This window comes from Phyllostomus discolor, chromosome 2 (assembly GCF_004126475.2).
Source record: "Phyllostomus discolor isolate MPI-MPIP mPhyDis1 chromosome 2, mPhyDis1.pri.v3, whole genome shotgun sequence".
Taxonomy (NCBI): domain Eukaryota; kingdom Metazoa; phylum Chordata; class Mammalia; order Chiroptera; family Phyllostomidae; genus Phyllostomus; species Phyllostomus discolor.
In genome coordinates this window covers 161,588,974-161,607,254 of record NC_040904.2, presented here as the reverse complement: position 1 = coordinate 161,607,254, position 18,281 = coordinate 161,588,974, and the positions used below count along the sequence as shown (strand labels likewise).

At 39.7% G+C, this 18,281-nt stretch overlaps 1 protein-coding gene across 1 annotated transcript; it reads left to right on the top strand.

Moving 5' to 3' along the window:
* Window positions 1-13,656: 13,656 nt before the first annotated feature.
* On the top strand, window positions 13,657-17,737 carry LOC114513575 (olfactory receptor 2AP1). Its single transcript, XM_028532911.2, has 2 exons — window positions 13,657-14,157; window positions 16,115-17,737. The coding sequence occupies exon 2, from the start codon at window positions 16,180-16,182 to the stop codon at window positions 17,107-17,109; it is 930 nt and encodes a 309-aa protein (XP_028388712.1). The 5' UTR covers window positions 13,657-14,157; window positions 16,115-16,179; the 3' UTR covers window positions 17,110-17,737.
* Window positions 17,738-18,281: the final 544 nt, after the last annotated feature.

The following is an 18,281-nucleotide window of genomic DNA, read 5'->3' as shown; positions in this document are numbered from 1 at the left end:
ATAAAGTTTAAGGTATCATGCTCCCAGATCTCAAACTGTATTACAAAACTATAGTAACCAAAAAATATTGTACTGTTACAGAACAGAATAGAGAGCCCAGAAATAAATACTCTCCTATATGCTTGGTTAATCTATGACACAAGAGGCAAGCACATACAATGAGGAAATGACAATCTCTTCAATAAGTGGTATCGGAAAAACTGGACAGATACATGAAAAAAAAAACCTCAACCACTGTCTGATAACATTTACAAAAATGAACTCAAAATTAATTAAGGACTTAAATGTAAGCCCTAAAGTCATGCAACTCCTAGAAGAAAACATAGGAAGTAAATACTTTGACATCAATCTTAGTATTTTTTTTCTAATTATTGTTCAAGTACAGTTGTCTCCATTTTCCCCTTACCACTGCCCTCCACCCCACCCATCCCCACCTCCCACCCTTGATCCTGCCCTCTTTGGCTTTTTCCATGTGACCTTTATACATGTTCTTTGACAACCCTTCCTCTATTTCCCCCCACTATCCTCTCCTACCTCCCCTCTGGTTACTGTTAGTTTGTTCTTTATTTCAATGTCTTTGGTTATATTTTACTTGCTTGTTTGTTCTATTGATTAGATTCCACTTATAGGTGAGATTGTATGGTATTTGTCTTTCACTGCCTGGCTTATTTCACTTGGTATAACACTCTCCAGATCCATCCATTCTGTTGCAAAGGGTAGGAGCTCCTTCTTTCTTTCTGCTGTATAGTATTCTATTGTATAAATGTACCATAGTTTTTTGATCCACTCATTTACCGATGGACACTTAGGTTGCTTCCAACATTTGGCTATTGTAAATTGTGCTGCTATGAACATTAGGATGCATAGGTTCTCTTGAATTGGTGTTTCAGGATTCTTAGGGTATAATCCCAGCTGTGGAATTGCTGGATCAAAAGGCAGTTCCACTTTTGGAACTGCCAGTAAAAGTGACAGTATGGAGGAAATTCCATACTGTTTTCCACCAGTCTGAAACCTGGCTGCACCAGTCTACATTCAGTCTTAGTAATATTTTTTTGGATGTGTCCCCTCGAGCAAAGGAAACAAAAACAAAAATAAATAAATAAATGAGACTTCATCAAACTAAAGTATACCATTATAGTAAAGGATATAAAAATCAAATGAAAAGACAACCTACTGAATGGGAGATTATATTTGGAAATAATATATCCTATAAGGGCTTAATATCTAAAATATATAAGAACTCACATGACTAACAAAAAAAAAGTGAACAATCTGATCCAAAAATGAGCAGAGGATATTTCAGATGTTTCATAAACAGGTATTTCTCCAAAGAAGACATAGAGATGGGCAACATACATGTAAAAGATGCTCAGCCCTGGCTGGCATAGCTCAGTGGATCGAGCACGGGCTGCAAACCAAAGTGTCGCAGGTTCGATTCCCAGTCAGGGTACATGCCTGGGTTGCAGGCCATTACCCCCAGCAACCGCACATTGATGTCTCTCTCTCTATCTGTCTCCCTCCCTTCCCTCTCTAAAAATAAATAAAATCTTTAAAAAAGAAAAAGATGCTCAACATCACTAATCATCAGGAAAATGCAAGTTAAAACCATAATGAGATACCACCTTCACCAGTCAGAATGGTAATTATCAAAAAGTCAACAAATAACAAGTGTTAGCAAGGATGTTGAGAAAAGGGAACTTTGTGCACTGTTGGTGGGATTATAAATTGGTGCAGCCACTATGAAAACAGTATAGAGATTCCTCAAAAAACTAAAAATAAAACTACCATAGACCCAGCAATTCAACTTCTGGGTATTTATTCTAAGAAATAGAAAACACTAATTCAAAAAGATATATAAACCCCTATGTTTATTGTACCATTATTTACAATAACCAAGACAGGAAGCAACCTAGGTAACCATCAACAAGAACTAAATCTTGACAGACATGACAAATGAATGAACTGAGAGGGTATTGTACTAAGTGAAAGTCAGACAGAGAAAGACAAATAATGTATGTTCACTTACATGCAAAATCTTTTTTAATATATTTTATTGATTATGCTATTACAGTTGTCCCATTTCCCCCTTCTCTCCCCTCCACCCTGTACCCCCTCTCCCACCCACGTTCCCCCCTTTAGTTCATGTCCATGTGTCATACTTATGAGTTCTTTAGCTTCTACACTTCCCATACTATTCTTGCCCTCCCCCTATCTATTTTCAACCTACAATCTATGCTACTTATTCTCTATACCTTTCCCCCTCTCTCCTCCTCCCACCCCTACTGCTAGCCCCCCATGTGCCCTCCATTTCTGTGGTTCTGTTCCTATTCTAGTTGTTTACTTAGTTTCTTTTGGTTTTGCTTTAGGTGTGGTTGTTAATAATTGTGAGTTTGCTGTCCTTTTACTATACATGTCTTTTCTTTATCTTCTTTTCTTAGATAAGTCCCTTTAGCATTTCATAAAATAAGGGCTTGGTGATGATGAACTCCTTTAATTTGACCTTATCTGAAAAGCACTTTATCTTCTCTTCCATTCTAAATGAGAGCTTTGCTGGATAGAGCAGTCTGGGATGTAGGTCCTTGTCTTTCATGACTTGGAATATTTCTTTCCAGCCCCTTCTTGCCTGTAAGGTCTCTTTGGAGAAATCAGCTGACAGTCTGATGGGAACTCCTTTGTAGGTGACTGTCCCCTTATCTCTTGCTGCTTCTAGGATTCTCTCCTTCGTTTTTACCTTGGCCAATGTAATGATGATGTGCCTTGGTGTGTTTCTTCTTGGGTCCAACTTCTTTGGGGCTCTCTGCGCTCCTTGGATTTCTTGGAAGACTGTTCCCTCTGCCAGTTTGGGGAAGTTCTCCTTTATTATTTGTTCAAATAACTTTTCCACTTGTTGGTCCTCCCCTTCTGGTACCCCTATAATTCGGATGTTGGAACATTTAAAGGTGTTCTGGATGCTCTTAAGCTTTTCCTCGATTTTTTGAATTCTTATTTCATCATGCTTTCCTGCTTGGTTGATTCTATCTTCCTTCTGGTCCACTGTATTGTTTTGAGACTCAGATTCCTTCCTTTCACTATTGGCTCTCCTCCGTATATCTTCCTGCATCTCTTTTATGGTAACCTGCATCCTTTCATCTGAATTGCGCCCAAAGTCAACCAATTCCGTGAGCTTTCTGATCATCAGTGTTTTCAACTACGCATCTGATAGATTGGCTATTTCTTGTTTGCTCAAAAGGATGAGTCCTGGGGGACTGATCTGTTCTGTTGGAAACATATCTTATGTCTTTCCCTGTCTCTCCTTTTTTCTTTTTTTCCGGTCTGGTCGCTCTTGTTACGGTGGGGGGCGGAGCCTTAGGTGTTCACCGGGGCTGGGCACCCCAGTCACTAGATTGTGACGTTATATGTGGGGGCGGGAGCAGGAGCGGGGAAGGGAGGGAACAATGGCAGTAGTTCTGTTCTCCTGGGCTCAGACACTTCTTTGGGATCCTGGGCTGCGAGCTGTGCCCTGGTCCACAATCACTGCCTCACTGGGTCCCCCAGCCGCAGCTTGCGTACTCAGGGATCACCGCTGCATTCTTGCACCCCATATGGCTGTTGCGCCAATTTTGCACCACATTTTCCCCTACCTCCGCACGCCGCCGCCCTGCGCCAGCCCCGTGCCTGCCTGGCTCGTCGTCCCCTACCAGTCTGGATGTATGGGTCTACTTCAACTTCTTGGCTGTCCGACTTCCACTCAGATAAATCCTCTGTCAGTTTTGAGTGATATTCTATCTGTAAATTATTGTTGTTCTATTCTTGGTTGTCGCAAAATCTTTTAAAATATAAAATAAGAACAAACAAAAATAAATAAAAACAAAGAGATCAAACTGATGGTTGCCAGAAGGGAAGGAGGTGGGGAATGGTTGAAGAGGCAAAGAGGAAATAGTCAATAAAACTCTGACAACTTTGCATGGCAACAGATGATTATAGGACTTAGTGCAGTGATCATATCACAAGGTATATTAATGTCAAATCACTATATTATACAACTGAAACTAATATAATATTGTGTACCAACTACACAAAATAAGTAAAATAAGTTAGTGATGTATGTGGCTACCAGGGGAAAACCACAAAGTACAGTGGTACTTCAGTACTCGTCGTTAATTTGTTCCAGAACTCATGACAAATGCCAAAACCCACAAGTACTTAAGGATGAAGCATTTTCTCTTGTGGGGCAGCAAGTGTGACAAGTCCCAAGCAGGCACCCAGTGCTGAAACATTTTTTTCTTGTTGAAATGCAAGGAACACAAGGTTTGATGAGTTCTGAATCCAACAAGTACCAAGGTATGACTGTAGTTCTATGTTTTCCAGCTTTAGTGAGATATAACTGACATGCAAGAATGTATGTTTAAGGTGTACAATGTGATGACTTGATATACATATGTATTGTGAAATAATTACCACAACAAGGTTAATTAACACATCCATCACCTCATATAGTGGGTGGGCCAAAAAGTTCATTTAGTTTTTCCCATACTATGGCTCTAGTACTGCTTAGATTTCTTTAACTTCATTCAAAACGATTTTGTTAGATTGTATTGTGACAGTTGTCATACCAGCATGCATTTTTTAAAGACTTAGCAAAACTGGTGAATTTTTGTGTTGCCACTTTAATATTGAAGATGGAAGAAGATGTGCAATATATTATGCTTTATTATTTCAAGAAATGTAAAAACACAACTGAAATGCAAAAAAAAAATTTGTTGTACAGTGTATGGAGAAGGTGCTATGACTGATCAAGCATGTCAAAAGTGGTTTGTGAAGTTTCTTAGTACTATTGACATTTTAGCATAATAATTCTTTGCTGTGTGCTGTGTTATGCATTGGAAAATGTTTAGCAGGATCCCTGGCCTTTACCCACTAGAAGCCAATAGCAGGAGACAGCCGACATACTCAACATATTCAAATCAATAGTTATTTGTGAAAATGAAAAATGTGTTTTTTATAGAAAAAACTAAATGATGTTTTTGGCCAACCCAGGTTACCTTTTTTTTTTGGTTTTGTGGTAAGAATACTTAAGATCTACCCTCTTAACAAATTGCAAGTATGCAATACAGAATTCTAATGAACAATGCTAAATAAATATTAACAAATGTTAACCATCCACCTCCTTTTAAGTACTACTATTGCAATGTGTCTTGTACTAACCAAAGAAATAGAGAGCAGGGAAAACAGTTTCTTCTAGTCCTTCTTGGGTTTGTTTGTTTGTTGTTTTTTTAAGATTCTATCTATTTATCTTCAGAGAGGAGGAGGGAGAAAGAGAAATATCAATGTGTAGTTGTCTCTCATGTACCCCCCACTGGGGACCCGGCCCACAACCCAGGCATGTACCCTGACTGGGAATCAAACTGGCAACCCTTTGATTTGCAGGCCAGCACTCAATCCACTGAGCCACACCAGCCAGGGGTCTTCTAGTCCTTCTTAACCCCATCAGATGCAGCCCAGATTTAAGAACTTTTAAGACTATCAGGTTGGACTTCCGGCAAGATGGAGGACTAGGTGGACGCACCGTACTTCCTCGCACAACCAAGAACAGAACAACAATAATTTACTACAATGATTTGCAGTCATAATATCAGAACTGTCAGAGGATTTATCTAAATGGAAGTCGGACAGCCAAGAAGTTGAAGTAGACCCATACATCCAGGCTGGGAGGGGACGACGAGCTGAGCGGGCGCAGGGCTGGCGCGGGTCGGCGGCGCGTGTAGGTCAGGGAAATTTGGCGCAAAATCGGCGCGACAGCCATCCCAGGCGTGAGAGCGCAGCGGTGCAGCGGGGATCCCTGAGTACGCAAGCAGCGGCTGGGGGAATCAGTGGGGCAGCAATTGTGGACCAGGGCAGAGCTCACGGCCCAGAAGCCCAGGGAAGTGTCTGACTCCAGGAGAACAGAACAGTCGCCATTGATCCCTCCTGTCCCCGCTCCCGCCCCTGCCCCCACATATAACGTCACAATCTAGCGACTGAGGCGCCCAGCCCCGGTGAACACCTAAGGCTCCACCCCCCACCGTAACTAGAGCGACCAGACCAGAGAAAAAATAAATAAATAAATAAATAAAATAATAGGAGAGACAGGGAAAGACATAAGATATGTCTCCAGCAGAACAGATCAGTCCCCCAGGACTCATCCTTTTGAGTGACCAAGAAATAGCCAATCTATCAGATGCACAGTTCAAAACACTGGTGAGCAGGAAGCTCATGGAACTGGTTGATTTTGGATGCAAATTACATGAAAAAATGCAGATTACCATAAAATAGATGCAGCAAGATATACGGAGGAGAGCCAATAGTGAAAGGAAGGAATCTGAGTCTCAAAACAACACAGTGGACCAGAAGGAAGATAGAATCAACCAAGCAGGAAAGCATGATGAAATAAGAATTCAAAAAATCGAGGAAAAGCTTAAGAGCATCCAGGACACCTTTAAATGTTCCAACATCCGAATTATAGGGGTACCAGAAGGGGAGGACCAACAAGTGGAAAAGTTATTTGAACAAATAATAAAGGAGAACTTCCCCAAACTGGCAGAGGGAACAGTCTTCCAAGAAATCCAAGGAGCGCAGAGAGCCCCAAAGAAGTTGGACCCAAGAAGAAACACACCAAGGCACATCATCATTACATTGGCCAAGGTAAAAATGAAGGAGAGAATCCTAGAAGCAGCAAGAGATAAGGGGACAGTCACCTACAAAGGAGTTCCCATCAGACTGTCAGCTGATTTCTCCAAAGAGACCTTACAGGCAAGAAGGGGCTGGAAAGAAATATTCCAAGTCATGAAAGACAAGGACCTACATCCCAGACTGCTCTATCCAGCAAAGCTCTCATTTAGAATGGAAGAGAAGATAAAGTGCTTTTCAGATAAGGTCAAATTAAAGGAGTTCATCATCACCAAGCCCTTACTTTATGAAATGCTAAAGGGACTTATCTAAGAAAAGAAGATAAAGAAAAGACATGTATAGTAAAAGGACAGCAAACTCACAATTATTAACAACCACACCTAAAGCAAAACCAAAAGAAACTAAGTAAACAACTAGAATAGGAACAGAACCACAGAAATGGAGGGCACATGGGGGGCTAGCAGTAGGGGTGGGAGGAGGAGAGAGGGGGAAAAGGTATAGAGAATAAGTAGCATAGATTGTAGGTTGAAAATAGATAGGGGGAGGGCAAGAATAGTATGGGAAGTGTAGAAGCTAAAGAACTCATAAGTATGACACATGGACATGGAGTAAAGGGGGGAACGTGGGTGGGAGAGGGGGTACAGGTTGGAAGGGAGTGAAGGGGGAAATGGGACAACTGTAATAGCATAATCAATAAAATATATTTAAAAAAGACATAAGCAAAAAAAAAAAAGACTATCAGGTTAATGATGAAATAGGCTTACTTTTCAGGTGCAGTTAAAGAAAAAAAATATATCAGTAACCCTTTCCTCAAATCTCCAACACTGGGTTCTATGCCAGGATATGCACATTCTATTCCAGTCTTTATGAAGTTATAGTACAGCACAAGCCTTCTTAGCTAACACTGAACTGCTGCCTAGTTTTCTTTAGCTGCTTCTTGCAAAGTTCAAGTAAGACTTCAGTGCCTTCCCTGGTCCATCTCCTCCAAGACTGACAAAATGGTTGCCTATTTTAGCACCTCTACTTGGGTTTCTAATTGACAACTCAAACTTAATATAGCCAACCCCAAATTCTGGCTCACCCCACCAAAAAAAAAAATTCCAGTTATCTCCAGTTTAGTATATGGAAATTCCATCCTTCTAATTATTTAGACCAAAAACCTTGGCATCATCTTTGAGCTCTCTTTTTGTTTATACCCAATATTCAATCTAGCAGCCAAACCTGTTGCCTCTACCTTCAAATATAGCCAGAATCTGACAACTTCCAAGCCTCCAATACTCCCATCCTGGGGCTAGACACCATCGTCATTTCCCACTTGGATTATTTCAGCAGCTTCCAGACTCATCTCCCTGCTTTTGCCCTTGTCCTATACAGTCTATTCTCAACACAGCATCCAGAATGATACTTTCAAAGCCAAAAGTCAGGCCATATTGTTCATATCCTCAAACACTCTGGAAGTTTCCCAAGTTACTGGCAGTACAGGCTAAAGTCCTTAGAGTGGCCGACAAGGCCCTGCATTATCTGCACAGCCCTTGCTCCTCTGACCTCCCTCCTCCCTTGCTCACTGTGCCTTGCCTTGATATTCTTTCTTATCCTCAAACACATTAAGCATGCTCCTATCTCAATATCTTTGTACTGTTACTTCCTTTTTCCTAGAATACTCTTCTACTAAATAACTGCATGACATGCTGCCTTACTTCCTACGAATGTCACTTGGCAGCTCTCCTCTGCACTTTTGCCAGTGTGTTAGCTGGCTGGGATTGCTGTAACAGAGCACCACAAACTGGCTTAAGCAACAAGAATGTATTGTCTCACAGTTCTGGAGTCTGGAGGCCTGAGATCACAGTGTTGGTTCCTTCTGGTGCCTGTGGGAGAGAATCTCTTCTAGGCCGCTCTCTTAGCTTCTGGTGGTTTGCTGGCAATTTTTTATATTCCTTGGGTTTCAGAAACATCCCAGTCCATTTCTGCCTTCATCTTCACATGGTGTTCTCTCTGTGTATGTGACTGTCATCAGTTTTCCTTTTCTTCATGAGGACAATAGTCATATTCTGTTAGAGCCCCCTCTAATGAGTTCATGTTAAATGTATTACTTTTCTGAAGAGCCTATCTCCAAATAAGTCACATTCTGAGGCCTGGGAATTAAGACTTGTGCAGGGGCATGCAGTTTTAACCCATAGCACCTTGCTTAACTATTATCACACTTATCACCCTCCCACTTCTATTTACCTTTTGGTTTATTTATTGCCCATATGCTACCCTAGACAGGAACTTCAGTGGTTTTGTTGACAGCTGTATACCCACTGCCTAGAAAATTTCCCACACATTAAATATTTGTTGAATAAATGAATGGGTTAGCTTATTATCTATTAAGATCTGTTTATTAGGTACAGGGCACTAATCATTATTAGTTCAAAAGCTTTAAATGTTTATTAATATTATAAACTAAAATATTCTGAAGTCAGGTTAGAATTGGTCAAATATTTTAATGATCCTTTTTTTGATTGAGGTATAATTGACATATTATATTAGCTTCCAGTGTACAACATAATGATGTGATATTTGTATATACAGGGTCAGCAGAAGGAACACCTACTTGAGTGAAGGAACACCTACTTGAGTGAGATTGGTAGGGTAATAATATGGGTGTAACTATTTATAGTTTTAATTTGAACATTTTACCTAAAATGTCATATGGTATGCTTGAGTGTGATATTATTGTTACAGAATTACATGCTTATGATTTTATAATAAAAAATTTTGTAATAAAAAGGAGCATTATTTGTGTCAGACATATATTATAACATCATCACACCAATAAATCTAGTTAACATCCATCATTATACACAGTTACTAAATTTTTTCTTACAAGGACTTCTAAAATCTACTCTAATAACAACTTTCAAATATGCAGTACAGTATTACTAACAATAGCCACTATGCTGTAATTACATCCTCATGACATACTTATTTTATAACTAGAAGTTTATACTTTTTGACTTCCATCACCCATTTTGCCCATCCCCCCCTCCCTGTCTATGGCAACCATCAATCTGCTTCTAGGCTTTTTGGGTGGGGTTTTTTTTTTAGATTCCACATATAAGTGAGATTATACTAGAAACTTCCAACATTAGAATGCTTTCTCTATCTTCTATCAGTCATATTTACCTCAATCATTTACTTACCATGCAACCTAGGTACTTCTTAGATTTTAGAAAGCAGCATAATCTGTCAAATAATTTATTATAAAATAAATGTCTTCATGAATTACTTCCTAGGAAGATTTTCACCTCTTGACCTCCTTGTCTTTTTTTTAATTTATTTTTTTATTGTGCAGTTGCCTCAACTTTCCCTCCACCACTACCCCCAACCCCAGGCATCCCTACTTCCCACCCTTGATCCTACCCCCCGCCCTTTGGCTTTGTTCATGTGTCCTTTATACACATTCCTGACAACCCTTCCCCCTCTTCCCCTCCCCATTATCCCCTCCCTTCTCTCCTTTAGTTACTGTCAGTTTGTTATTAATTTCAATGTCTCTGGTTATATTTTGCTTGCTTATTTGTTTTGTTGATTAGGTTCCACTTACAGGTGAGATCAGCAGAAAGAAAGGAGATCCTGCCCTTTACAATAACATGGATGGATCTGGAGAGCATTATGCTAAGTGAAATAAGCCAGGTGGTGAAAGACAAATACCATATGACCTCACCTATAAGTTGACCTCCTTGCCTTATTTTATTGATTCTTGTTCCCAAATTTCAAGCCTGCACTATTTGCAGCCTAGACTGACTCATCAATGAGATATGATCCCTCACTCAACTTATGGCCCCTTCTTCTCTTTGAACAATGATTCTCTAGGTAAGAGATTTCTCTAAACAAACAGAGCATTTGCAATCTGTCAGAGCCAAATGGTTCCCATTGGTGACTTTGCCCTTCTTCTCTATGACCACATTTGAAAGAGACCAGTGAACTACTGCTTAATACAATTTTATAGTAATTCCCTCTATGGAGAAGAGAAAATTGAAAATATTTATGTGGCGACTTCCGGCAAGATGGAGGAATAGGTGGACGCACCGTACCTCCTCGTACAACCAAGATTAGAAAGCCAATAATTTACAACAATAATTTATTATCAGAATAACACCCAGATCCGGCAGAGGATTTATCTGAATGGAAGTCAGGCAGCAAGAAGTTGAAGTAGACGCGTTCATCCGGACTGGTAGGGGACGACGAGCCGGCTCGGGTCGGCGGCGCGCGGTCGGGGGAAGGTTTGGCGCGAAATCGGCGCAAAAGCCATCGGGCGCATAAGAAGGCAGCGGTGATCCCTGAATACGCAAGCTGTGGCTGGCAGACCCAGAGGGGCAGCGATTGTGGACCTGGGCAGAACTCGCAGCCCGGAAGCCCAGACAAGGGTCTGAGTCCAGGGGAACGGAACTACCGCCATTGTTTTCCCCCGCCCCGCCCCCGCCCCACCCCCACATATAACGTCACAATCTAGCGACCAGGGTGCCCAGCCCCGGTGAGCACCTAAGGCTCCACCCCCCACCATAACAAGAGCAACCAGACCGGAAAAAAAAAAAAAGGAGAGACAGGGGGAAAAAAAAAAATATGTTTTCAACAGAGCAGATCAGTCCCCCAGGACTCATCCTTTTGAGCGACCAAGAATTAGCCAATCTATCAGATGCGCAGTTCAAAACACTGGTGATCAGAAAGCTCATGGAACTGGTTGATTTTGGTCGAAATTTAGATGAAAGAATGCAGATGACCATAAAACAGATGCAGGAAGACACGCGGAGGAGAGCCAATAGTGAAAGGAAGGAATATGAGTCTCAAAACAATACAGTGGACCAGAAGGAAGATAGAATCAACCAAGCAGGAAAGCATGATGAAATAAGAATTCAAAAAATTGAGGAAAAGATTAAGAGCATCCACGACACCTTTAAACGTTCCAATATCCGAATTATAGGGGTACCAGAATTGGAAGGGGAAAAGCAACAGATTGAGCACGTATTTGAACAAATAATAAAGGAGAACTTCCCCAATCTGGCAGAGGGAACAGTCTTCCAAGAAATCCAAGAAGCTCAGAGAGCCCCAAAGAAGTTGGACCCAAGAAGAAACACACCAAGGCACATCATCATTACATTAGCCAAGGTAAAAACGAAGGAGAGAATCCTAGAAGCAGCAAGAGGTAAGGGGACAGTCACCTACAAAGGAGTTCCCATCAGACTGTCAGCTGATTTCTCCAAAGAGACCTTACAGGCAAGAAGGGGCTGGAAAGAAATATTCCAAGTCATGAAAGACAAGGACCTACATCCCAGACTGCTCTATCCAGCAAAGCTCTCATTTAGAATGGAAGGGCAGATAAAGTGCTTCTCAGATAAGGTCAAGTTAAAGGAGTTCATCATCACCAAGCCCTTATTTTATGAAATGCTAAAGGGACTTATCTAAGAAAAGAAGATAAAGAAAAGACATGTATAGTAAAAGGACAGCAAACTCACAAATATCAACAACCACACCTAAAGCAAAACCAAAAGAAACTAAGTAAACAATTAGAACAGGAACAGAACCACAGAAATGGAGGGCACGTGGAGGGTTAGCAGCAAGGAGGTGGGAGGAGGAGAGAGGGGGAAAAGGTATAGAGAATAAGTAGCATAGAATGTAGGTTGAAAATAGATAGGGGGAGGGCAAGAATAGTACAGGAAATGTAGAAACTAAAGAACTCATAAGTATGACACATGGACATGAACTAAAGGGGGAAATGTGGCTGGGAGGGGGGTACAAGGGGGAGGGGAGAGAAGGGAAATGGGACAACTATAATAGCATAATCAATAAAATATATTTAAAAAAAAAGAAAATATTTATGTGGCATATACTATGTACCAGGTACTTTCTTATGTCCTTTCCAATTATAGATCTATTTAGTGAGCATTGTGATCTGCATTTTATAACAGGAAAGTGAGATTCAGAGAGACAAAGTTTTTTGTGTCATTCAAAATCGAATTAATTATGGCTTTATATTTGGTTAGACCACAATTCCTCTCTGAGCCTCACCATTGTTGCAAGAATTATATTAAACCATGTATGAGGAAGCCATTTGTAAGACATTTGTGTAGTGGGTATTTTGTCCCTAATTCTTGTGTTTTGTTTACAAGGATAACATTAGTTTTCCTTGTACTTGTGCTGCATTTATAAATAGGTGATTGGTCCGTTAAAGTAATTGCTGTAAAAGTGTCTTTGGCTGATGAAGGGTTAGTCCTCTCAAACAATATATACAATACATACCTAGACGAGTGCTTCACTACCTTAAATTGAAAATTTTCGGGGGAGGGTTGGGTGGGTGGGCTGGAATGGGAGTAGGGGGGAGAAAACTATACTTGAACAATGATTAAAATAAAATATATATATATACATATATATATATAAAAGAAAATTTGCAAGCATTTCTTCAGAAGTGACTCACAAGCCAATATGGGCTCCCTCTCTTATCTCAATCTGAGCACTTCACTTTTACCTGTTTTACATTTCATTTCTGCCCTAGCACTCCAAAAAAAATGAAAATGACTGCTTACTGTCTTTAGCCAGTACTCTATAATTGGGCTAACTACAACCAGGCAAGTTATGTTCAGAAAATGGGACTTTTCAGCACCTTCCTGACCTGCAAACAGTCCCACTTACACTGCTTGTCCTCAGCTAAATCCAGCCACGCCCACCCCCTGGGCAATGTTACCTTCTTGACTCCATAGTCTTCCTCTTCTCTGCTGCTGATACTCTCTTGCTACCCCACACCACCACCACTTCACCCCCAAACTAGTTTTTCTGGCCCTCATCCCTTAGCCATATGTTTAAAATTTGTTCCCAATGTTATTGACAAAGGACATTCATTAGCCTATTCCAAATAAGGATTCCCAGGGCAACTTGTGCTTCTTCACTCAATTGATTCCCAGGTGCATGCTCTCAATAGAGCAAATATAACCTGTGTCATACTGGATAAAGGATACTCTGGGGTGAGAGGGGGCTTCATATTCTGCCTTCTGAGGTCTTCAGCCTGATTTCTCCTAAAACAGAAAAATCCAGGACTACTCTGCTCCTCAAAAATCTTCTTTTATTCTCTTATTTATTGGTTCTAATAGAAAATGACAGAATATCAGAAGAAAAAATACCCTCTGGTTCCACTCCATTCTGAATTAGTAGAAGGGCAGAAGTAATAGGCACATTTCTACTAAATTGAGAAAGCATCACAGATAACTACTTCTTACCAAGAGAAGCTGCAGGATAGGATTTGGTGGCAGATAACTAGAAAATGCAATAAATTTTATATTACCTTGTAATTATGTGGCCTTATAATTTTTATTTACCTCTAAAATAGCTAAGATTAAAATTCCACTATAGCTATTTGGATAGTCAGGTGAGGAAGTATATTTCCTGTTTATAGCATCATTTATTTTACTCTCTGTGGTTGTGAAGCCTGAAACTGATGCAGATGTGACTGACCATTCAATCACTCCCTGAAGATTCCAGGTTGGTAACCAGGAGGGCAAGGGTATCTAGAGCATTGTGTAACTTTTCTTGATCCCTGATTCCAACTGTGGATTGCAACCTACTAATGTGTTATTAAATCAATTTAGTGAACTACAAAGAGCATTTGAAAAAAAATTTTTTCATAAAATAAAATTTCAAATATCAAATTGTTTCATGTAGTGAGCAAGAAGTCTTCTATAAAACATTTTTTAAGTTAGATAGATGATGATATAGATGCTATAGATGATATAGACATAGATATAGATAATATAGATATAGAGATAGATAGAGATAGAGATATATATGCATGTTTGCCAGAAAATTATATAAAATGTAGAGTGAATTATGGTCCAACATGCTTTAAAGCTGCTGCCTTAAAAATGTCTATAAAGACCTGACTGGTGTGGCTCAGTGAATTGAGCATCAGCCTGCAAAACAAAGGGTCACTGGTTTGATTCCCAGTCAGGGCACATGCCTGGGTTGCGGGCCAGGATCCCAGCGGCGGACATGTGAGAGGCAACCATACATTGAGGTTTCTTCCTCTCTCTTTCTCCCTTCCCCTATGCCTAAAAATAAATAAATACATTTTTTTAAAAGTCTATAAAAACAATACATAGAAAAAGTTTTCAATAAATAAATAAGAATGCTCCCATATGATGTGACTTTTAATCACATAAGCTCACAAAGCAGTAGAAAACAAAATAGTATTTTTTATTTTTTCTTAAGATTTTATTTATTTATTTTTAGAGAGGAAGGGAGAGAGGAGGGAAGGGAGAGAAAAAGAGAAACATCAATGTGTGGTTGCCCCTCATGTGCCCCTGACTGGAGACCTATCCGGCAACCCAGGAATGTGCCCTGACTAGAAATCAAACCAGCAACCCTTTGGTTTGCAGGATGGCACTCCACCCACTAGCCACACCAGCCAGGGCAAAACAAAATATTCTTGAAGTGCTTAAATATAGAGTCTCTTAGAAAATCTTGATTATAGTTTTATATACTTTACCCATAAAATTTTTGTACCCACATACACAGAATGTTCTACACATGACTTAGTGGATTCATAGACATGATAAATCCAATATAAGAATCAATGAATCCCTAGTTAGAACTCTTGTTTTAAATATTTGTAAGCTCCATAAATTTTCTTGGAACATAATAATACCTCCCTATATTTGTGGGTAAACAAGACTCTAGATCTAAAGGTTCTGAATGCATTTGTGTAAGTAAATGCAGGTTTTTACTTTAATTTAATATTTACTTAACTCTAGGAAGATATGTTGAATGGCTCAAAGGGCAGAATTACATAATCCCAATACACTAGTCCTCCCTTATTCATGGGGGATGCCTTCTAAGAAACTTAGAAATCTGAAATGGAAATTAAAACCATGAGTAAAGGAAGACTACTGTAAATTCTAACAAACAGATATGGGCAGAGAAGCTTGGAAGGTCCACTAAGAATTGAGGAGTTGGTTGGTACTTTTTGGCATCAAGGGAATGAAGAGAGTTGAACCACAAGAAAAATGAATGGCTGCTATAATTATATGAAGAATAAAAACAAAAAACAGCAGGGAAAAATAAGAACAACAGCAATCCTGAGAGGTTAGGCCGACAAAGAATGTGGGGCCATGAATGGAATCAGTGGGAAGTAAGGAAAGTGAATACAGGGAAAAGAAAATTAGTAACTATTCCAGAAGGAGGCAACTGCTGGAAATATTCTTTGATTAACTCATTTCACAAACTTTTTGATCATCTATAAGGCAGACACTTGTTTTATGCAGGCAGTGGGGAAAGTGCCATGTGGGGAAATAATGACAAGAACTTTTCTATACAGGGCAAATGGGCTCAGAAAGGATCCAACATCATTCATATGGGTCACTTGTCTGGGTCCTGTCACCAGAGGAAAGTTCATGGTCCATCTCCTTTTGTTCTTTTCAGGGTTTACCTCTTCTTTTCAGAGCACCTCTTCTTTTCTCACCTTTTATTACTATCATTTTTTACCTTGAAACTCAAGATTTTTCAGCAATGAAAAATAAAACTGTGCTGACTGAGTTTATCCTGCTTGGCCTGACAGACATCCCTGAACTCCAGGTGGTGGTTTTCACCTTTTTCTTCCTCACCTATTCACTCAGCATCATTGGAAATCTGACTATCCTCATCCTCACCTTGCTGGACTCCCACCTTCAGACTCCCATGTACTTCTTTCTTCGGAACTTCTCCTTCTTAGAAATCTCCCTCACAAACACTTTCATTCCCAGGGTCCTGATCAGCATCACAACTGGAAACAAGAGTGTCAGCTTTTCTGGCTGCTTCACTCAGTACTTCTTTACCATATTCTTTGGGGCAACAGAGTTTTTTCTCCTGGCTGCCATGTCCTATGATCGCTATATAGCCATATGTAAACCCTTGCATTACAGGATCATCATGAGCAGCAGAGTCTGCACCCAGCTGGTTCTCTGCTCTTGGCTAGCAGGGTTAATGGTTATTATACCACCAATCACTCTGATGAGTCAGCAGGACTTTTGTGCATCCAACAGGCTTGATCACTATTACTGCGACTATGAGCCTCTTCGAGCACTCTCTTGTTCAGACACAAGCCTCATAGAAAAAGTTGTCTATTTTGTGGCGTCTGTGACCCTGGTAGTCACCCTGGTGCTAGTGATTCTCTCCTACATGTTCATCATCAGGACTATTCTGAAGCTCCCCTCTGCCCAGCAAAGGAAAAAAGCCTTTTCCACTTGTTCTTCCCACATGATTGTCATCTCCCTCTCTTATGGAAGCTGCTTCTTCATTTACATTAAGCCCTCAACGAAAGAAGGGGACAAATTTAACAAGGGAGTAGCTCTGATCTTTACTTCAGTTGCACCTTTGTTGAACCCTTTCATTTATACCCTAAGGAACCAACAGGTGAAACAAGCCTTCAAGGATATGGTCAAAAAGCTTGTGAATCTTTAAAGAATATCAGAATTAAAGCCTTAATAGATGAATCCTTACTATGTACCAAGCTCTCTGCAAGTTACTAGGTATCCAATAAATAGTTAAACTCCAGGCCAGTGAGAGATACTTGAAAATAAATAAATTACAACCTGTTAAGTGTTCATATAAATAAATTCAATCTGAATTAAAGAGTCAGTATATGTTTTCAGAGGGGATGCTATTTATACTGCATCTTAACAAGTGTAATAAGTCAAGCAAGCAAAATCAGAGAACAAGAAACTTGCATTGAAAGTATATTGTTGGTAGGACCACAAAATTTCAGTCTAGGAGGATTGAATAAATGTTGTCATTAATTTCAATAAAATAAAAAGAAGTTGTAGAGATGATAGATTTGATTTTGAATTAGGCACCTGGATCTGCAACCAGATTTATGTATTTAGCAATCGTCACCATGGAGATGATAATTTATGTGGGAACAGAGGAAATCACAAATAGAAGCAAGTAGAGATGAAGTTTAAATAGTAAACTCTAGGGATCCTCTCATATTTTTAAGAGCAGAAGAGATGATAAGAATGGCAATAGATCTATAAAATTCATGTCTCAAGAAACATGGTTGGCAATGTAAAATACTACAGAGAGCAATTAATATGAAGAACAAAAGTCTGAGAATTAACAATAGGGTATTGTTGATCTCACCCATTTTCAGCAAATGTGGAATTTAGGGTGGAATAAGAAGAAGTCAGGCTGTTGTGAGATGCTTGTGGGTGACAGCTGAAAAGTTAGAAATGGTAAGATGGAATTTCAAGAGTGGAGAAATGAAAAGAAAAACAACCTCCAAGCTATGTTCTCCATGCTTCCTCATTACTAGTATATTACAGTAATGACTATACACTTAAAGTCTGTATTCACCTATAGTCTGTAAGATCCAGGAATGCAGGGATAATATCTTCTTGATCATAATTCTATCAATAATGTCAAACAATGGTAGGTGCTCAAAAATTAGTTGTTGAATGGATGACTAAATAATGGATGGGTAGATGGATGGATACACAAATAAGTGAGGGAAACCAGAACTGATTTTTTCTTTTTTAGTGAAGAACCTTGATCATTTGAGAATTTATATAACAAGAGCAATGAATTAGCAAGGCATGCCTCATATAGACTTTTTAGACTGCCTGGAAATTTTATTC